The following is a 22,373-nucleotide window of genomic DNA, read 5'->3' as shown; positions in this document are numbered from 1 at the left end:
CAGATTTACTAACAACTTGTGCAGTGCAAACCCTCTTTTGGTGTTAAAAACTACTGTCAGGATTTACTAAAGACACGCAGCAATGAAAAAGTGTGGACAGGGTTATTTCTGTGGCTGACCTTTATTGTATATTCATTTGTAGGAGTTTCCCTTTTAGAGGCAAGAGAGTAGTGTTGTCAAAAATGTCAATATTTCGATCTGTATCAAGACTGAAATATCTGAAATGGTTCAATTCTCCTTTTCTGCAGTATTGATTATTTTTTGTAGTAAAACTATGGTCAATTTTCATAAGGGAATTCTATGATCACTGTATAATAGCAGTCTTTAAATGCAATGTAAAATATAAAGTGAACCTAAAGTAGGCTATACATGCAATAGTTCCACTTCAGCAAAATCAAAAACAATTAAGTATATCTTTAGTTGGATCTTTAGTACTAAAATGCATTAAATACAAAATTATTTGTTCCAATTTAAGTATACCAATTTTGTATTCCAAAAGTACAATTGCAGGGTATTTTTATTAAGCACATACATATGTAAATGTATTACTTAGCACAAAAAGTATCAAAGATGTATAGATGATGTGAATGTCTTGTTGAATGAGTGTTGATAGTCTGAGGATCATCAATATTAACAGAGAAACTGCTGAAAACACTCTTTATTTCATGTCAATAGCTCCTGTTTTCACCTCATTTATTATGCTGATGTCTTCAGATCTGCTGTAAATTGACACTTAAAGCTCATTTCATTGTTGTCAACAGACTGGGGGGATTTGATGACTACAAATATGTGCATTTATTTCTTGTCTTTGTGTTTTTAACTGTTTTTCTTACCATTATTTATACTTGGAAGAATTTACATTATATTCGGTTGTCAATGAGCATAAAAACAAACTTAGTAACTGATTTTGGCAGATCAGCTCCTCCCACATCACTCACATCATCAGTGAAGCTCCTCCCACATCAGTCACATCATCAACGAAGCTCCTCCCACATCACACACATCATCAGTGAAGCTCCTCCCACATCAGTTCACCAATAAATGTTGGAATATTCCCATCAGACGAGCATCAGAGCATCAGGAAGAGCTGAAATCTGCAAAGACTGAGTTTATTAAAGAGGACAGTGAGAACATGAGTGATCCAGAACCCTGCAGAATGAAACACACTGAAGATACTGAAGAACAAAGAGGTTGGTGTTTATTCTTCATTCATTCATGATCAGTCATCAACAAATGGTCAGTAAAGTGAGATTTGAGAAATGTTCATATATTTACATATATTCATATTTACATTTATTTTATATCTGCTTCAAAATTTGCAAGAATGTAACCAAAATTTTAGACATGTTTCAAAATAATAATAAAAAAATAGGTATAATCAGTAAACACCAAACTGTATCAAGTAAATTCACTTTCCAGAATGGCTGACAGTGTAAGCTTTACTTAAACAAAATCTGAAATATAGTTACTGATAAAGCTGTAATTCTCATAAATTATAGAAATTATTCATAGTTATATAGATTGATGAATGTGATCAACACTGTACAGTCAGTTTGTGTAAAAACTGAGACGATGGATTGAGATTATTTTCTTGTCCTCCCATCATGCTGTAGAAAGAGTTCAGATGATGTTACTTCCTGGTGTCACAGTTTTAAGATGAGTCAGAAGTAACAGGGTTGAGTGAAACATGTAAGAAAGAGAAACAAATAAGAAGTGTTGTAACTTTAATTTTTTAAGTTTTGAAATAAGTTGTTTTTCAAATAAAGTTTTCCAAGTAATATCAGATTGCTTGCGGGGTTTTTTTTATTTTTTATTACTTACTTACTTTAATTTACGGCCTGCAATGTCACACTTACCCTGTAACTACATGAAACAAAAGTATTTTTTCTCCATGTATTAAAAAAGATTGCAATAGTTCTTTCTACTTGCCTTGAAACAACTTAATCAGTGCACTTTCTCGCTAAATTGCTCCCAAACGTAAGATTGTTGTCTATCATAATAGTATAAGTGCCCCTTAGTTCTAAAATACTTACAGTATAAATAATTTGTTATTTTCCTGGTTGTTACCCCTTTATTCCCAAGACTTTACATATTGTTCCCCTATACTTACACATACTTACTGTATAGGTACACTATAATTACTCGAAGTTACGCAGTAAATTCGTTGTAATTATGCAGTACTTTCCGGGCTGTAATCTAAAGCGTTACCGAATATTTTATAGCAGTTGACTACTTCGGTACATGAAGGCTCAATTTATGCCCTTTCACTTCATATTCTTTATTTTTTAACTGTTTTGATGTACTGAAAATGAAGTTTCATCTTTCATTTCAGACCTGATGGAAGTGAAGGAGGAGAGTGAGGAACTGAGTGAAGTGGAGGAGAAACATCATGACAAACCTGGAGAAAAACCTTTGAGTCGCTCAAAAACTAAAAAAACATTTTTAAAGAAAAGAAGAGAGAAGAAATCTACAACCTGCACTCAGTGTGGAAAGAGTTTCTCAAACAAACAACATCTTGAGATTCACATGAGAGTTCATACTGGAGAGAAGCCGTTCACATGTGATCAGTGTGGGAAGAGCTTCTCAAGGAAAGATAGTCTTGAGATTCACAGTGCAGTTCACACCGGAGAGAAGCCGTTCACATGTGATCAGTGCCCCAAAACATTTCTCTGGGCATCAAACCTGAAGAGACACCTGATAGTTCATATGAAGGAAAAGCCACATTCATGTTCTGTGTGTGCAAAGAGTTTTTCACTGCTGCCAAATTTACACAGACATCAGAAAATTCATACCGGTGTGAGAGAGTACATGTGCTTTGAGTGTGAGAAGACTTTTATTTCGGCAAACAATTTAAAACTGCACCAGAGAGTTCACACTGGAGAAAAACCTTACAAGTGTTCACACTGTGACAAGAGATTCATTCAGTCATCATCTCTGAAAACACATGAGAGGATCCACAGCAGAGAGAAGCCGCACACGTGTGATCAGTGTGGAAAGAGTTTCTCTATTAAAAGTCACCTGAAGCGACACATGAAGATCCATGCAGTGGAGAAAACACATCACCACAGTCTGAGATCACAGTAAGCAGTTCATCTTTATGTGCTGAACAACAAAGTAGTTTCATTACAGCCACAATAAGCAGCAGGACAGTTTTGTGGTTGCTTAGTATCTGCTTGGAAAATTTCTCATTATTATTAGAAGTGTTTATTATTTATTATTTATCATTATAATATTATTCTCATGATTATGAGATGGTCATAAACCAGTATTTGAAGTGTTTCATTTGGATTTTGTTTGTAACGTTTAGCTGTAATTTCTGCAGGGATTGAACCGACTGAAGATTCAAACACATTTCTTCCGATGATGGTGTTTCCAGTGGCCCTTTCCCAGATCCTGTTTTCCCAGCTACATCAGCCTGATCTGATCTTTCCTCTCAGGAACTTGATGAATCTGGATCTTCAGCTGTCAGATCACTGTTAAAACAGATCAGTGTGACAAACTAGTGACTTACACTTAGTGAACAAATTGCCATATGTTTCTGTTATTAATGTTATTTACAACATTCACAACAATAAAACAACCTACAACTGACAATATTGACTGTTGCTCCTCTTCATTTGTTCCATGATAAATCTCCCACCATTTTCCATCATCATTCCTTTGATCTTCTGCAGTACTTCTTGTACCTGATTGTCTGATTTACTCTTGATATTAAAACAGTAAAATCTTCCGCAAAATTCAGTCAACAGTTGCTAGAGATCAGCACGATCTTTCAGTTTTAGATGTTCATCAATGCCTGTTCCAGATCCTCCAGCTCATCTCCATGTGTGAACGGAATCATGATGTATTTCTGAACTTCAGGACCAAATAAACACTTAATGAAATCCAGGATCTCTTCCTCATTTCCCACAGGTTCTTCTAGAGGAACGGTGAGCAGAACTGAACTGAGACCTGCTGAGCATCCAGAGACCAGCTGCTCTTTCATCATCTCCAGCTTCTCTTTATTCAGATCTGGATCCAGTAGATCTGGAGAAATAATCACATGCACCTGTTTCTCTCCAATCTGTGTTTTACCATCACACACTTCAGACTCGTGCTCTTTAAACCTTGTTTCAACAAGCATAGTGTTTCCTCCTGATGAGCTTTTCCCAGAACCATTTCTGCCCATCAGGAGAATCCGGATCACTGAGCTGGTCTCTGAAATGTCTGAAATAAAAACATGGAATATGACATTCAAAGTTAAACTGTCATTCTTCTCATTGGAGTTCAAGAGTAAGAAAAGAAAAATGTCTCTGTTTCACAAACAAACATAAAATATTGTTTTGTTAAGTGTGTTAATGAGTCCTAACTGTAATCATTTAAAAAACTCTATATGAAGTTACAAGTGATCAAATATCAAATCAGCTGATCTATAACAATGATCAGTCAATATTGGAATGAAATGTTTTAATGTTTGACCTGAGAGCTGGAGAGACAAGTCACTTTATTCAGAACATCTTTAAACACACAATGATCACAAATGTCAGACAATATGACAGAAACAAATGCCTGTTCACATTCAAACTGGATTGAGTCTGAATCAGATCTGAATCAGTGTTTTATTAGTGAATTAGACAGACGTTTATCAGCTGAAACTCTCCTGCAGTTTCATTCCTCACTGAAAAACACATTCACAATCATCATGATTCACCTACAAAAGATTCAGATCAACACAGAGTTTGATCTATTTGTAACGGTGGCTGTTTCAGAGGAAGAGAGTAGGATCCAAGCACAGTAAACATTTATTCAAACAAACATAATACAAGTTAGTGATGTGACGTTTAACCCCGGAGCTTCGAAGCTTGTATCAAAAAAATGAAACATCTCCCAGTGAAGCACTGAATCAGAGCTTGATTCGTTTTACCATAACCATGTGATCTGTGATGCTTGAAGCTTCGTTTTCTGATTCAAATAACATGAACCCTTGCGCAGGTGTCGTGTCATTTGCTTTTTTTGATGAGAATAAATCATAATACCAATAGACATTTACATGTGTAGTTTTGTGTATGTTCAGTTTTTATTCCCAGTTCATAAGTACTTCAATTGACCATTCTATGATAATCTTCGTTTATTTTGATAATATATGCCAAAGCTTGCCCAGAAATTTATTGCCCAGAATTTCCCCCCAGAAATTTATTTCAAATTGTTTAAGTAAAATGACACGTGAAAGACCTTTTCTGTATAGTCTAATTATTTTCATTGTTTTATACGCTTTTCATAGCACAAACTGATTTATTACATGAAACAGTCCAGAAATGTCTGGGTCGTCTGGGACACAAATGCAGCTTTTTCCACCACAAGATGTCATTAGTGTGCACCGTTTTGAAAAGCTTCGAGTAATGAACCGTTTTACGATACAGTTGAGGGGAAAACCTCTGTGCTTTGCAAAGCTTCATTTCACCATCACTAATAAAAGTAAATCCAAGCAAAACTGATAAATCCGGAAATGGGCAAGGAAGGCAAAACAAAACTACCAACAAACACGTAAACATAACTGTGGAAGGAGAACACTAGACAAGGAACATGAGAAACACTGGGGTAAATAAACACAAGGGGTGATTGGCAAACAAAACACACCTGGGAACAATCAAAGAACTAATCAACAAGAAAAACTACAAAGAACTACAAAACATGACACAAGACAGGAAATCACAAAAGTCCTCACACAAGACTGGGGAACAAAGGCTGGGATCATGACAACCTGAGTGTCTTTAGTGTTTTTGTATTACTGATGTTTTATACGTCATATTGTGAGAAATAACAGTATTGTCTTTCAGTAGAGCAGTTTTATAGTGTTTTAAAACTGACTCAAATAATCAGTTTCTAACAGCAAACACTCAGAATAAAGTGAGATGATCTGAATGTCTTGTTGAATGAGTGTTGATAGTCTGAGGATCATCAATATTAACAGAGAAACTGCTGAAAACACTCTTTATTTCATGTCAATAGTTCCTGTTTTCACCTCATTTATTATGCTGATGTCTTCAGATCTGCTGTAAATTTGATGACTACAAATATGTACATTTATTTCTGCTTGTTTATTATTTATACTTGGAAGAATTTACATTATTTATATTCTGTCGTCAAGTATGTGAACTTGAACAAATTGTATTTTGCATTAAGTTGTTACTCTGTAAATAAACTAACTCTTTTTTTAAAAGCATTTTTAATGTCATAAATTATACGAAAGACTAGGATTAGAAAGTTGCAGCAGCAATGAGAAATTAGCTCAATTTGGCAACAAAATCCCCAAATTGGCAACACTGAACGAGATCAGGCTATATAGTACCTACTCTTTTAGCTTTCTTCTTCTTCTTCTTTTTTTTTTTTTTTTTTTTTTTTTTTTTTTGCTGTTGATCAGATTACTTTGTTAAAAGGAGCTAAATTACAATATGTGTACTGTAAATTACATTTAAGCATTAAGTAAAATGACATATTAGTAGTGAAATCCACTTGATTTCGAGTGGATATTTACAAGAGAAATGTGAAGCAGCACTTCTCCTTTATGCACTGGCACGGTGTCACTAAAGATCAACTCCTAGCAGGATTTCAACACACAGTTGGTCAGATTAGAGGAAGTTCACAACTCCAGGAGGGGCTAATAGTGTTTAAAGGAAGAGATGTACCTATATAATGAAGAGAAAGACTGACAGAAACAGAAAATGGCTGATAAGTGTGATCTGTGTCTGCTGGGACTGATCATTCTCTCTTCACTTCTCACAGGTAAACACATTTCTACATCTTTAAGACTTCTGTGAAAGAGCTCAATGTATATAAACATACAATAAACTTAATATATACAATTTATTAATATATAGTACTCAGGTGTTCCGTATTTCAGGTACCAGTGGAGTGGATGATGTTCATGTGTTCATCAGTCCTGGTGATAATGTCCGTCTGCCCTGTAATAATGCTCTTTCTGACTGTACATCAACTGTATGGATCTATAACAGACATTTAGCAACAGTTGAACTGATTACTGGAGGGATAAAGAAGAAAGACACAGAGAGACATGAGAGACTGAGTCTGGGGTCTGACTGCTCTCTGAACATCAAGGACGTCACAGAAGAAGATCATGGATTATACTCCTGCAGACAATATGTGAATGACAAACAACAAGGAACTGATGCACTTGTTTCTCTGCATGTTCTTCATGGTAAATTTATGATTATGTGTTCAATTTAAAAAGGGCAGATTCTCCCTTTAAACTCACATGATGATTGAACCATCTGTGATTTGTGTCTTGTGTTCAGTTTCAGTCTCTCCATCATCATCATCATCATCATCATCATCATCCTCACAGACTGAGATCAGTCCAGGTCGCTCTGTGACTCTCTCCTGTCAGTTGTATTCATATTCTGGATTATCTTGTGATTATTTGGTCCGTTCTGAGGGACTTCATCTGTTGTGGGTGAATCAGGCTGGTGTTAATCTGACGACAGACTCCAGATATCAGATATTATTCTCATCAGATCACTGTATCATCAATCTGACTACAACACTCCTGAATGAAGATGACAACAGAGAGTGGAGATGTCAGCTTACTCTCAGAAATCAACTCCAGACCTCAGTCAGATTCACTGTCAAGTATTCAGGTGAGAAACAATCTCATGAATCAGTTATGGAAGAGTCTCTGGTAGATGTGCCAATATAATGATTGCTAAAGCTAGAGTTATCTTGTGTAAAGATGATTCAACGACAGGAGTAATTCCAGTCCACATCACAAACTCTCAGGATCCCTCAATTATAAACACACACGGATCTAAAGGTACATCATCACTGTCTTTCTCACATCAATGCTTTAAAGTGGCTCTCAGATACTATTTTCTTCTAAAAACAGTCCCTAGATATAACTGATTGCTCTTTGTTGACATTAAGAGATGGAACACAACTGATGCAAATAAACTCTAATTGTGTGTGTGTGTGTGTGTGTGTGTGTGTGTGTGTGTGTGTGTGTGTGTGCGCAGATGTCACATTGTAAACAGACAGAACTGATACGCTGAGTGCAATTAAAGAGTTTTTTTAGTCCACAGTGAAATCAAACCACAATAGTCCTGTGGCCTGTTGCATGAAGCTAGCTGAACATACTTTGAGTTTCAGAGTAGGTTTGGAGTCGACAAATCCAGATAAAGGTAACCTGGTTTAGATCAGGTTCAGCAGTCTCATAATGCTCGGTAAAAACGTTCCCTGTCAACTCAGGTTTGATCCAGAGTTTCTCATCATCTCCGCATAGTGGACGCGCCTATAGAGAGAATGCACATTTATTTTGGATTGCATAATCAGAGAGTAGCCTATTTCTTTTCGTTTTGAATTATTTAGTTTAAAATTAGACATTTCAAGCTTTCTATAGATATATTTCTCATGTCTGTGAGGCAAGCAGCCGCTGAGTTTCAGTTCATTTAGCCTATAAGACGCGCTCCAGTTCACGTGCAAGTGATCGCGCCGGCGCCTCCATGTTATGATTATACTTTCTGCTATATTTGCTTCTTATTTATGAAACCCAAACAATAGGTTAATGAAACATTGATTAAAATTAAGGTTAATTTTTACAAAACGAAATTCACTTTAAAGAAAGGCTTTCTACAAAACAAAACTTAATGAAGTGCTCAAAATCATGTCTGACCCACCCCATGTCTCCCAATATATTGCGCATCATGTATCCTCTTATCTTACTCATGCTGTTCACTTTTCATAATCAAATAGATACATAACATAGGCCTATTTAAACATAAATATGAAACTATGTTTTCTTTAATGGCTACAAACACGTACAGTACAGAGAAATTTCATGTCGTGAGGAAGAGCGGATCATGAGTCACGAGTCGGATCAAGCATAATTTATTTTTAGACTTAAATTTAATATTGGGGGCATCCAAGTTGTTTGACATTTGATTTTTTTAAAAAAGTAACGCAATAGTTACTTTCCTTAGTAATTAGTTACTTTTATAATGATGTAACTCAGTTACTATTTGTGAGAAGTAACTAGTTACTATAACTAATTACTTTTTTAAAGTAAGGTGCCCAACACTGGTGTTAAGCATTGAAATTACATAAAGTCATTATGCAGAAGCTAAAAATGATATGAATTTAGATAGACATGTGGATACTTTTGAACACTTTTCCTGTGACATGCTGTTTTAATGACAGCGAGGAGTGCTAGGAGCACAATAATTCCTCTTTAAACTAAACTACAGATCTCGTGTTATGAGAAAATATCTTTAGCGAGAACATCAATGATGCACACTTACTTCGATATTATGGCAGACACTGCTGGATTCGGTGGTCGAATGATCCATTGTCCGGTTTGAAAAAGAGCAGAGAGAGCAGTGATAACCCCCCTTAGGGTGAACAGAACCAACATAAAGGTATCATTAATGTTCTTAATGACAATAATTTAATGAAACAACATAATTCGAGAAGAATTAGTCTGGTATATCAGAGGACAAGAGGAAGAGCTGGAGATGGAGGAGGGTAATTAGCACCTGAGCAACATGATAAGCTGCTGATAATACTGAATGGACCTATATAAAGGGATGCTGTGATAAGTGTCGTATTCCTATAGGTAGATGTGGATCAGCTGAGAGTCAACTGATGCAAGTTTGACTAACGTGACCTGCCAGAACTAACGCTATGCTTGATTTGTATACAAAAAATAGTAAATCCTTTGCAGTTTCAAATTATGTATTACTCTTATCTGTATGAGCAAAAATGACAGAGAATTTTAAGTCTGTCTATCAGGACAAAGTGCAACTGAATGCGTTGGTGACTCCACTGACCCCAGAGGAATAAGTGAGGAAAAAAGACTTATATATAACATAATGATCACTCAAATGTACTTTATGTTTCAGGTACCAGTGGAATGAATGATCCTCATGTGTTCATCAGTCCTGGTGAAAATGTCCGTCTGCCCTGTAATAATGCTCTTTCTGACTGTACATCAACTGTATGGATCTATAACAGACATTCAGCAGCAGTTGAACTGATTACTGGAGGGATAAAGAAGAAAGACACAGAGAGACATGAGAGACTGAGTCTGGGGTCTGACTGCTCTCTGAACATCAAGAACATCACAGAAGAAGATCATGGATTATACATCTGCAGACAATATGTGAATGGACAAAAACAAGGAACTGATGCACGTGTTTATCTGCATGTTCTTCATGGTAATTTTATGATTATGTGATCAATTTAAAAAGGGCAAATTCTCCCTTTAAACTCACATGATGATTGAACCGTCTGTGATTTGTGTCTTGTGTTCAGTTTCAGTGTCTCCATCATCATCATCATCATCATCATCATCATCATCCTCACAGACTGAGATCAGTCCAGGTCGCTCTGTGACTCTCTCCTGTCAGTTGTATTCATATTCTGGATTATCTTGTGATGATCGGGTTCGTTCTGAGGGACTTCATCTGTTGTGGGTGAATCAGGCTGGTGTTGATCTGACGACAGACTCCAGATATCAGATATTATTCTCATCAGATCACTGTATCATCAATCTGACTACAACACTCCTGAATGAAGATGACAACAGAGAGTGGAGATGTCAGCTTACCCTCAGAAATCAACTCCAGACCTCAGTCAGATACACTGTCAAGTATTCAGGTGAGAAAACAATCTCATGAATCAGTTATGGAAAGGTCTCTGTTAGATGTGCCAATATAATGATAGATATTGCTAGAGTTATCTTGTGTAAAGATGATTCAACGACAGGAGTAATTCCAGTCCACATCACAAACTCTCAGGATCCCTCAATTATAAACACACACGTATCTAAAGGTACATCATCACTGTCTTTCTCACATCAGTGCTTTAAAGTGGCTCTCAGATACTGTTTTCTTCTAAAATCAGTCCCTAGATATAACTGATTGCTCTTTGTTGACATTAAGAGATGGAACACAACTGATGCAAATAAACTCTAATTGTGTGTGTGTGTGTGTGTGTGTGTGTGCGCGTGTGTGTGCGCAGATGTCACATTGTAAACAGACAGAACTGATACACTGAGTGCAATTAAAGAGTTTTTTTAGTCCACAGTGAAATCAAACCACTATAGTCCTGTGGCCTGTTGCACAAAGCTGAACAAACTTTGAGTTTCAGAGTAGGTTTGGAGTCGACAAATCCAGATAAATGCAACCTGGTTTAGATCAGGTTCAGCAGTCTCATAACGCTCGGTAAAAACGTTCCCTGTCAACTCAGGTTTGATCCAGAGTTTGCGATTAACTCTGAAGCGTGTGCACCTGAAAGAGTGACACGTGCAGCAAACAGCCAATCACACGGGACATGCAGAGTATCAGTTTGATTCACTTCTCACGAGAGAGATGGCAAATTCACTTCTCTTCTGAAGATTAAGAGATCATTTTGAAAATCATCATGAAATTAAAAGCGTTTACAAGGCAGGAATAAACACTGCTGCTGCAGCGAAAGTTTGAGAAGGCAACTGAAAGAAAATATCTGACTATATCGATGCAGGATGTGAATCAAAGAAATAGGCCTAATTATATAGGTTGACAAAGAGCTCAAATAAATACACATTGTTTAAAAGCAGTATATATGAATGTGTGTATTATATTATAACACCGCTAAAAACCAATCCACCTTCATGAGCCTGAAAAAACAGAGTTTGCTCAAACTAATCTCTAACTTACCTCGGGTGGGTAGCAACTAAAACTGGCTTTGTGCAACAGGCCACTGGAGGCCGACTAGACTTAGACAATGAACTTGAACAGGTGGACAATCAGAATTCAGGTGGATAGTCCCATCTGTATATTCCAGGCTGGTTTATGATCGACAGGAAAAATAATCGAAGCTTAAATAGACGGGGGCAATGAAATTAAACTCTAGATGAGAGAACAAAATAATGAGATGACGACAACAATGAACTGACAAGAAATGAATGCACACACTGAGGTATAAATAGGGGAGAACAAGTGAAAAACTGGTGAATAAGGGCTTGATTAGACTCATCAACTGATAGATGCTGAATAAGTCAGTCATGTCCACAAAACAACAGACACAATAAAAAGACAACAGCAATGAAAATACAGACCTGGGGCCTGATGTACAAACATTACATACACACAAAATGGGCCATAGAAATATGCGTACGGAATTTTTCAAGCACATATCAGGATTTATAAAAAATTAAACTTGCCGTAAATATGTGCACAGGAAACTCTAGACTATGCGCACAAACTCCTTTACTAGAGTGAGAAAAGTAATGAAGTAAACAGAATGATTTTAAACTCTGTTTTACATTTGATATACATTTAGATTAAATACGACACTTTTTAATGGTGATAAGCAGTGATGGGAATAACGGCATTATAAATAAACGGCATTACTAACGGCGTTACTTTTTTCAGTAACGAGTAATCAAACAAATTACTTTTTCTCCCGTTACAACAGCGTTACCGTTACTGACAAAAAAATGCCGCGTTACTATAATTGAGCTCACTGACACGGTTTTCATCCGAGTAGGCTCTCTCTCAGCCATAGGACCTGCATGCTAACTGATGACGATTGGTGTGTGACGACAGACCTGCAAAGTGTTTTGTTGTAAAGAAATAGTACAGGTTAGTTATACACAAATATAATTTTAAACTGATAATAATGTACGATGCTCTGTGTGTGTGTCTGTGTCAGAGCATGCGAGCGGAGCACGAGCTCAAAACTTCGTGACATGCTGGATCGAAAATATGTGAAATAAGTTTTTTCTAGTTGACTAGTAGTTGTTCATTTAAGCCATTAACTTGATTTGACTAATCACATTTATATTAATTTGATTTCTTAAATACTGGAGAGAATAAACCATAATAATGAGCGTTTACGTAATATAGGCTATATAGCACTCAAGTGCACGCATAAAGCTTGCCATAAAGAACTGGCAAAAGTAATGATTATGAATGTGACAAAAACAGCAAGGAGACATTTTAATTGTTTATTAATAAACTTTTCTGAATCAGTGTCGCTGCAAAGATGAAGTTGACATTGCTGACTCTCATCATCTCCACAAAGTGGACGCGCCTATAGAGAGAATGCACATTTCATTCGGATTACCTAATCAGAGTAGCCTATTTCTTTTCGTTTTTAATTATTTCGTTTTAAAGTAGACACTTCAGTCTTTCTATAGATATATTTCTCATGTCTGTGAGGCAAGCAGCCACTGAGTTTCGGTTCATTTAGCCTATAAGACGCGCTCCAGTTCACGTGCAAGTGATCGCGCCGGCGCCTCCATGTTATGATTATACTTTCTGCTATTTTTGCTTCTTATTTATTAAATCCAGACAATTGGTTAATGAAACATTGATTAAAATTAAGATACAATCTTTACAAAAAGAAATTCACTTTAAAAGAAAGGCTTTCTACAAAACAAAACTTAATGAAGTGCTCAAAATCATGTCTGACCCACCCCATGTCTCCCGATATATTGCGCATCATGTATCCTCTTATCTTACTCATGCTGTTCACTTTTCATAATCAAATAGATACATAACATAGGCCTATTTAAACATAAATATGAAACTATGTTTTCTTTAATGGCTACAAACACGTACAGTACAGAGAAATTTCATGTCGTGAGGAAGAGCGGATCAAGAGTCACGAGTCGGATCAAGCATAATTTATTTTTAGACTTATATTTAATATTGGGGGCATCCAAGTTATTTGACATTTGATTTTTTTTTTTTTTGAAAGTAACACAATAGTTACTTTCCTTAGTAATTAGTTACTTTTATAATGATGTAACTCAGTTACTATTTGTGAGAAGTAACTAGTTATTATAACTAATTACTTTTTTAAAGTAAGGTGCCCAACACTGGTGATAAGCATTGAAAATACATAAAGTCATTATGCAGAAGCTAAAAATGATATGAATTTAGATAGACATGTGGATACTTTTGAACACTTTTCCTGTGACATGCTGTTTTAATGACTGTGAGGAGTGCTAGGAGCACAATAATTCCTCTTTAAACTAAACTACAGATCTCGTGTTATGAGAAAATATCTTTAGCGAGAACATCAATGATGCACACTTACTTCGATATTATGGCAGACACTGCTGGATTCGGTGGTCGAATGATCCATTGTCCGGTTTGAAAAAGAGCAGAGAGAGCAGCGATAACCCCCCTTAGGGTGAACAGAACCAACATAAAGGTATCATTAATGTTCTTAATGACAATAATTTAATGAAACAACATAATTCGAGAAGAATTAGTCTGGTATATCAGAGGACAAGAGGAAGAGCTGGGGATGGAGGAGGGTAATTAGCACCTGAGCAACATGATAAGCTGCTGATAATACTGAATGGACCTATATATAGGGATGCTGGGATAAGTGTTGTATTCCTATAGGTAGATGTGGATCAGCTGAGAGTCAACTGATGCAAGCTTGACTAACGTGACCTGCCAGAACTAACGCTATGCTTGATTTGTATACAAAAATAGTAAATCCTTTGCAGTTTCAAATTATGTATTACTCTTATCTGTATGACCAAAAATGACAGAGAATTTTAAGTCTGTCTATCAGGAGAAATTGCAACTGAATGCGTTGGTGACTCCACTGACACCAGAGGAATAAGTAAGGAAAAAAGACTTATATATAACATAATGATCACTCAAATGTACATTATGTTTCAGGTACCAGTGGAGTGGATGATCCTCATGTGTTCATCAGTTCTGGTGATAATGTCCGTCTGCCCTGTAATAATGCTCTTTCTGACTGTACATCGACTGTATGGATCTATAACAGACATTCAGCAGCAGTTGAACTGATTACTGGAGGGATAAAGAAGAAAGACACAGAGAGACATGAGAGACTGAGTCTGGGGTCTGACTGCTCTCTGAACATCAAGAACATCACAAAAGAAGATCATGGATTATACACCTGCCGACAATATGTGAACGGACAAAAACAAGGAACTGATGCACGTGTTTATCTGCATGTTCTTCATGGTAATTTTATGATTATGTGGTAATTTTTAAAAAGGGCAGATTCTCCCTTTAAACTCACATGATGATTGAACCGTCTCTGATTTGTGTCTTGTGTTCAGTTTCAGTGTCTCCATCATCATCATCATCATCCTCATCCTCACAGACTGAGATCAGTCCAGGTTGCTCTGTGACTCTCTCCTGTCAGTTGTATTCATATGAATTCTCCTGTGGTGATTGGGTTCGTTCTGAGGGACTTCAGCTGTTTTGGGTGAATCAGGCTGGTGTTGATCTGACGACAGACTCCAGATATCAGATATTATTCTCATCAGATCACTGTATCATCACTCTGACTACAACACTCCTGAATGAAGATGACAACAGAGAGTGGAGATGTCAGCTTACTCTCAGAAATCAACTCCAGACCTCAGTCAGATACACTGTTGCGAAGGGAATTTTTAATTAATCATTATTCACTAACATTCCTTTTTCTGCAGGATTAACATTTGAATGCTTTTGAGAACAAAATGTTTTAGTACTTGGTCAAAGTGTTGTAATAACGGATGCAGATGACAAGAATAGACGGCTGTCTGGACATGACCATGACTTAAACAAGCTGAGATAATCAAAAAATTCAAATTTGCTTCTGCTTAGTAACAGAAGAGGGATTTTGCTGAATTGCATATATGAAGAACCAATCATATTAGAGAAAAATTATGTAATTGAATTTGAGTTATGTTACCTTTGCCCATGCATCTATTCTATATAAACTGTTAAACTCTTTTTGTGGTGAGGATTCTCTGTGATTGTTGTGAGATCCTCCTGGCTGTGATTGAAGTATATTCAAAGGCATTGTCTGGAGTCTGTCTGGTTACTGCTGAACCAGGAATCATTAATTTAATGCACCAGTTCAGCTACAGAATCTGGAGGTACTTGCTTGTCGTTCGTGTCTTTGAATTCGGATTCCCTTGTCGGCATCCTTGGCTTGGAGAAAAGTGTTTTCCGGGATTGCTGGTTTGTTGTGGAAAAGCCAATCACGTTCGGGCGGACTGGCAAACGAATGGAGTCTCTTGTCGTGGCTGGAGTTTAAAGTTGAGGCGGCAAAAATCATTGGTTAAACTTTGCGGCAAAACTTAACTTAGAACACGAGACTCTCAACGGAAAAAGAAAGTTAAAGTAAAAGAAAAGAAAAGTGAGTGAGAATTTGGATGGCTTGAATGAAACTGCTTGTCTGCCCTTCATCGTCTGTTCTTTGTCTTAAGCCATATTATACTGAATTTGTCATCCTGATCTGACTATTTAAACTTTAGGTGTTTGCCCAACCTCTTTGAGGAGTTCTGACCAATCAAGTATTGTCTTCTCCAAAAGTGGCTTTCCTCCTCCCTCTTAACATTAAATTAAATGTTATCTCTTGATCTCGTAAATTCCCGCTCTCAGCAGAGAATCCAGAGAGTGCAGTTTAGACCTGATTTCCCTAAAAATAATACGATACGTTTCACATATATTTCATTCAAGCCACAATATGAATTGAAAATAGAGATTTAAATTCATTCCAAATAAGGCATACTTTCATTCAACCATTCAAAAGTTATAACAATTACATGAATTGTGAGTGATCTAAGCATAACTGTTCACATGTAGAATGTGTAGACATAATATCAAATTATGTAGTTGAATGATGTTTGGCAAGTCAGTTTAGAATTGTCTTGGAACAATTTGATCCAGTTTATTTGTAAAAACAGTCTCTGTGAGTTCCCTTTCGAAAGGGAACTCTACACTGCGTTTGAAACGCATATGGGGAGCGTCATCACGTGAACCGGTGTCTGAAAGCAATTATCAAATCTCACCAATCCTATTGGCCGGCGACAGCCTATGACGTCATTAAAGACGCAACCCGGAAGTATAAAAGGAGTGCCTAGAGAAGCAGTCAGTATCTTATCGTCTGAAGGGACTGTTCAGCAGGCAGCCACGATGCATGGCAGGTAACGCAGTGGCTGCGTCCGAAATCGCATACTACATGAGTAGGTACTACATTTGAATTTGAACGTACTTCCCGACCGTTATAGTATGAATTTGGGTAGTATGAAAGGAATTCAGACGTACTACATCCGCCATGTTAATGTTGTCATGTGTCATGCGTCCTCAAAACAGTGTGAAAATTTTAAAACACACATGAATTAATAATCAAACTTGAATACATATATATAAATAAATAATGTGTAGATAGATATAGACAGAGAGGGAGAGAGAAATACACACAATATATACATAGCCTAAATATTATTTACAATATATACAGGTGCTGGTCATATAATTAGAATATCGTGAAAAAGTTCTTTTTTTTATTGTAAATTATTTTAAAAAATGAAACTTTCATATATTCTAGATTCCCTACATGTAAAGTAAAACATTTCAAAAGTTTTTTTTTGTAAATTTGTTGATTAGAGCGTACAGCTAATGAAAGTCCAAAATCCAGTATCTCAAAATATTAGAATATTTACATTTGAGTTTCATTAAATGACCATCCCTACAGTATAAAATCCGGGTATCTTTTGTTTTTTGAAACCACACTAATGGGGAAGACTGCTGACTTGGCAATGGTCCAGGAGACAATCATTGACACCCTCCACAAAGAGAGTAAGTCACAGAAGGTCATTACTGAATTGGGTGGCTGTTTACAGAGTGATGTATCAAAGCATATTAAATGCAAAGTTGACTGGATGGAAGAAATTGGGTAGGCAAAGGTGCACAAGCAACAGGGATGACCGCAAGCTTGAGAATACTGTCAAGTAAAGCCGATTCAAACACTTGGGAGAGCTTCACAATGAGTAGAATGAAGCCGGAGTCAGCGCATCAAGAGTCACCACACTCAGACATCTTCAGGAAAAGGACTACCAAGCCACTTCTGAACCAGAGACAACGTCAGAAGCATCTTACCTGGGCTAAGGAGAAAAAGAACTGGACAGTGAACAGTGGTCGAAAGTCCTCTTTTCAGAAAAAAGTAAATTTTGCATTTCATGTTGAAATCATGGTCCCAGAGTCTGAAGGAAGACTGGAGAGGCACAGAATCCAAGCTGCTTGAAGTCTAGTGTGAAGTTTCTGAAATCAATAATGATTTGGGGGGGGGGCGTGACGTCTGCTGGTGTTGGTCCATTGTGTTTTATCAAGTGCAAAGTCAATGCAGCCATCTTCCAGGAGATTTTGGAGCACTTTATGCTTCCATCTGCTGACAAGCTTTATGGAGATGCTGATTTCCTTTTCCAGCAGAACTTTAGCACCTGCCCACAGTGCAAAAACCACTTCCAAGTGGTTTGCTGACCATGATATTACTGTGCTTTATTGGCCAGCCAATATGCCTGACCTGAATCTATGGGATATTTTCAAGAGAAAGATGAGAAACAGTCGATCCAACAATATACAGATGATCTGAAGGCTCAATAGTGCCTCAGCAGTGCCACAGGCTGATCACTTCCATGCCACACTTCACTGATGCAGTAATTTGGGCTAGGAGCAAGTCATTTGCTGTAATATGTCCTGCCGATCAAGTATTGAGTGCACAAAAGAACATACTTTAAAGAACTTTAACTTTTCTGTTTTGCAAATCCATTTTTTGATTGATTTTAGGAAATATTCTAATATTTTGAAATACTGGATTTTGGACTTTCATGAGCTGTACGCTCTAATCATCAAAATTTTAAATAAAAACTTTTGAAATGTTTTACTTTACATGTAGGGAATCTAGAATATATGAAAGTTTCATTTTTAAAAATAATTTATAATAAAAAAATGAACTTTTTGATGATATTCTAATTATATGACCAGCACCTGTACATAAATAAATACAATGATAATAATAATAAATAGTATATACATATTCTAAAAAAAACAAAACAAACGATTTACATAACATTTACAAACTGTGAGCCCTACAACGTACTGCCGCCTGAAGGGAGGCTAGCAATAGCCTGCTACCTTAGCTGCTATCTATCTTGCACCTACACCAAAGGGGTAAAGGGCCTTGGCCTGACAACTCTGATAAGAGGAGGCCAGAACTAGGAAACACTATACAACCTGACAAGGGAAGTAATAAAAAAAGGGTGAAATGCTTTAGTATATCACCTGAACCCTAGTTCTAGCCTAGGCCAGCTATAGCTGTGGGCCTATAGGGCCACACATAAGCATAGATCTGCCTGGGGCTTAAACTCAGCCTCTAAACTCTCACTAGAGAGGAGGCTACTCTGAAAATAACTCTCTAAAATAAGAGCTCAGAGGAGCAAAGCTCAACCCCAGCCAAACAATGTCAGGTGGCCCAGGAGGCCGACGCTAAACATAGATCTATCTGAAGGGAAGAGTGCTAATCTCGAAACAAACTCTAGCTATGACCAGAGGAGAAGCTACTCTACCAATGGTGGCTGTAAAGGCGGCCATTTTGTTTGGTAACACCAAAAATAAATCGTTCAAGCCAACCTAATGGAACTCCAGAGCCCTAAATTCCTGTTTTTCTCTTTTTTTTTTTCTTTTACATGCCAAGGAAAAAACTATACAGGAAACTTAAGGTCAAATATTTTATAATATAAATATAGACCCAGCTCACCTTCCTGCGGCTCGAAGACCGAAGACTCCTCATCACAGAAGGGATGGAATCTAAGGTTCTTTTAAGCCTAAAAGAGCCTCTTCACTATCAAGCCAGAAGGCGAGCCATCAGAAAAATATTCATCATGGGCCCAGCCCTCAGCCTGACTGTAAGAAGCGCCTGAGCGTGTTTAGAAAAATTTTCCATTATTCAGGAGGTGGAAGAAGAGAGGAGAGGATAGATGTGAACTACCCTCACGGAGAGGAAATCAATCACTGATGCTGCTGGCGCCTGTGATTGATTACCTCCCTCAGATCCTGCTTCTTCTTCCTGGAGTCCCGCCTTCTCTGGGATCTGCTCCGAGGAGGAGGGGGTGCCCGAGAGGCAACACTGGACTTCTGGTCCTGTCTCCAATCAGGACGGGCCAGGACCCCCTGTGTGTCTGGGCCCAGGATCAGATCTGAGCAGTATGCAGGTTTTAAACGCTGCCGAGCACGCCTTCGCCTCTCTGAACTTTCCCACCACCGCCTCGACAGAGGTACCAAAAAGTTCAGAGGGCGAAACCAGTGCATCGAGAAGAAAGCCCTTTTCTTTCTCCCCGATGTCAGCCAGGTTCAGCCACAGGTGTCTCTCCGTGGCCACCATCGCTGCCATCGATCTACCAATCGAAGCAGTGGTTTGCTTAGTGGCCTGGAGAGCCAGATCCGTGGTGCGGCGCAGCTCTTCTCCCGCCTCAGGGGACAGACCCTGCCCCTGATCCAGATCCTTCAGCAGATCAGCCTGGTAGGCTTGTAACACTGCCATCGTGTGTAAGGCAGCACCAGCCTGACCCACTGCCGCGTATGCCCTGCCATTCAAGCGAGAAGTCACTTTAAGGGGCTTGGAAGGCAGGACCGGAGCTTTCAGTGTCAGAGCCTGCCCTGTGACAAGATAGTTCGCGAACGTCTCGTCAACAGGGGGCATCGACACATACCCATGCTGGCTCAATCCCTCAACATCAGCCGGTGAATGCGCGCCGAGCATGGGTCCTTCCATGCCTTCTCGATCTCAACATGAAGATCAGGAAGGAATGGAAGGCTCACGGGGGTTGCAGTGTTATGGCCAGAAAGGAACCGCTCGTCAAGCTCGTCAAGCCGCGGCCCCTTTCTTAACATGCTCCCAAGGCAGCTGCAGCCTGCCAGAAGCGCGCTCCATAACTTCAAGCAGCTCCGCATACGCAGGGCAGGGAGGCTCTGAAGTCTCAGCAGGCTCACCTGCCTCCTCTTCAACAGCCATCTCCTGCTCTCTTGGGCTTGAAGCCAGAAGAGCACTCGCTGCTGGATCTAATGATGTCAATGAAAGGACATCATCATCATCCAGCAGCTCACCCTCGTCAGCCACTGAGGGTTGAGAGAGATTTACACCTCTCTCAAACTCCTCAGCGAGCTCCACCTGAGAACCCCATGATTTCAGCCGCCGCTCTGCCTCAGCACGGGCGGGGCCAAAACCACCAGGCGCAGATGCCGGCTCAAGAAGAGGGCCAGACGAGAGCGGAGCGTCCTAATAGGCAGATGCTCACAATTCACAGCCCTCAAGCGCTGTCCGTGCGTGCTCTTCCCCCAGACAGAAAACGCACAGATTGTGTGTGTCACCGGGTGTCAAAAACCTGGGACACGGATCCACACACTTCCTGAAATGTTTGTCAGACATAGTAAATTCTCTTACCAGATTTGAGTAATCGCAATCAGACAAAACAGTCCCTGAAGAAGATGAGATACTGACTGCTTCTCTAGGCGCTCCTTTTATACTTCCGGGTCGCGTCTTTAATGACGTCATAGGCTGTCGCCAGCCAATAGGATTGGTAAGATTTGATAATTGCTTTCAGACACCGGTTCACGTGATGACGTTCCCCATATGCGTTTCAAATGCAGTGTCTCGTTCCCTGTTCTCAGGGAACCATGGTTACATACGTAACCAGAGACGTTTTCTGTAAAGTTTCAACTGTGTCACAGGGTCCCTCAGAAGAAATACACCCGCATTGTCTCTCTGTCTCTTTTGATCTGGAGATCAAAAGACTCTTTATCTTCTTGTGGCTCAAGTTGTGTTGTCTTTTCACCCATTTGGTCACCCAAATTGCTTAAGTTTGCCCCCCTTTCTTAGCCAGGAAGTACTTAGCAGGGAGCATGTTGATAGAGAGAAAGGAGATGGAAATGACAGTTTCTCTGAGTTGATTTGGGTGTCTGGAGTGTTGAGATTCCAGTCACCAGATCAAACTCTGAGATGAGTTCAGCTGCAAACAGACTACACATCAAGGTATTTATGCATGTCTTACTCATTTACTCAGTGATTTACAGTGCCAAGTACAGGAGAACTGTAGACATTACTCTACATGTTCCTACAGCTTTTCACAAACCTTGTTTAGGACAACAGCAGTTGAAATAAATCAAACTTAGTTTGTAGAAAGAATGTGTAACTTGATTTTTCATGCATTCAAGTATTATTTTTGTATTATGTTCCACAACATGGTGAATCTAAACTCAAATCCATCCTGCAGTTGTCTCTTCTAGAATCACTGTCTGAATGCACGACTGAGTTTTCTCTCGAGATGTTAGAGATGCTGATCATGAAGAGTGACTCTTCATCAGACTCAACATGACATTCAAGATGTGCAGTGTTGGAGAGGCTCCAAGAACAGGTTTGGGAATCACTGGTATAAATGTGCAGAAATGTGTGTGCATTGACCTGGGCTGGATTTCCCGAAACCTTCTACGTCGTTCTTAAATTATACCTTAAGCTGTACCTTAACATTAATACATGTATCCCGACATGTTCTTAGTTAAGTATACTTTCTGTAAGTC

The 22,373-nt window shown here is 38.5% G+C and overlaps 3 protein-coding genes and 1 long non-coding RNA gene across 7 annotated transcripts in view; 2 read left to right on the top strand and 2 right to left on the bottom strand.

Moving 5' to 3' along the window:
* LOC127508193 (gastrula zinc finger protein XlCGF7.1-like) overlaps positions 1-3,452 on the top strand; it is a 186,020-nt gene extending 182,568 nt beyond the window's left edge. Inside the window, exons 2-3 of the mRNA XM_051885947.1 lie at positions 2,333-3,080; positions 3,323-3,452. Coding sequence (XP_051741907.1) covers positions 2,333-3,080; positions 3,323-3,329 — 755 coding nt within the window. The 3' untranslated portion in view covers positions 3,330-3,452. The remainder of the gene's footprint in view (positions 1-2,332; positions 3,081-3,322) is intronic.
* Positions 1-15,815, top strand: part of LOC127508114 (obscurin-like) — a 536,232-nt gene extending 520,417 nt beyond the window's left edge. For 3 of the 5 annotated variants that reach the window (XM_051885769.1, XM_051885771.1, XM_051885770.1), the window contains 5 exons: positions 7,727-7,807; positions 9,888-10,202; positions 10,300-10,644; positions 14,673-14,987; positions 15,086-15,815. In XM_051885769.1, coding sequence (XP_051741729.1) covers positions 7,727-7,807; positions 9,888-10,202; positions 10,300-10,644; positions 14,673-14,987; positions 15,086-15,429 — 1,400 coding nt within the window. In that variant the 3' untranslated portion in view covers positions 15,430-15,815. Of the gene's footprint in view, positions 1-6,628; positions 6,763-6,880; positions 7,196-7,292; positions 7,635-7,726; positions 7,808-9,887; positions 10,203-10,299; positions 10,645-14,672; positions 14,988-15,085 lie in introns of those variants that run through there. The other 2 variants (XM_051885768.1, XM_051885772.1) reach the window with 2 other exon arrangements.
* The window catches only part of LOC127508111 (zinc finger protein 234-like), a 404,421-nt gene that overhangs the window by 57,971 nt on the left and 324,077 nt on the right, over positions 1-22,373 (bottom strand).
* LOC127508256 (uncharacterized) lies at positions 3,337-6,609 on the bottom strand. The gene is made up of 3 exons (XR_007928754.1): positions 6,333-6,609; positions 3,586-4,206; positions 3,337-3,473 (listed from the first exon to the last, which is right to left on the bottom strand). It is a non-coding gene; the product is annotated as an uncharacterized LOC127508256 (long non-coding RNA).

Source organism: Ctenopharyngodon idella, chromosome 3 (assembly GCF_019924925.1).
Source record: "Ctenopharyngodon idella isolate HZGC_01 chromosome 3, HZGC01, whole genome shotgun sequence".
In the NCBI taxonomy this organism is placed as follows: Eukaryota; Metazoa; Chordata; class Actinopteri; order Cypriniformes; family Xenocyprididae; genus Ctenopharyngodon; species Ctenopharyngodon idella.
Note: the sequence above shows the minus strand (reverse complement) of the source record. Positions and strands in the feature narration are given on the sequence as shown.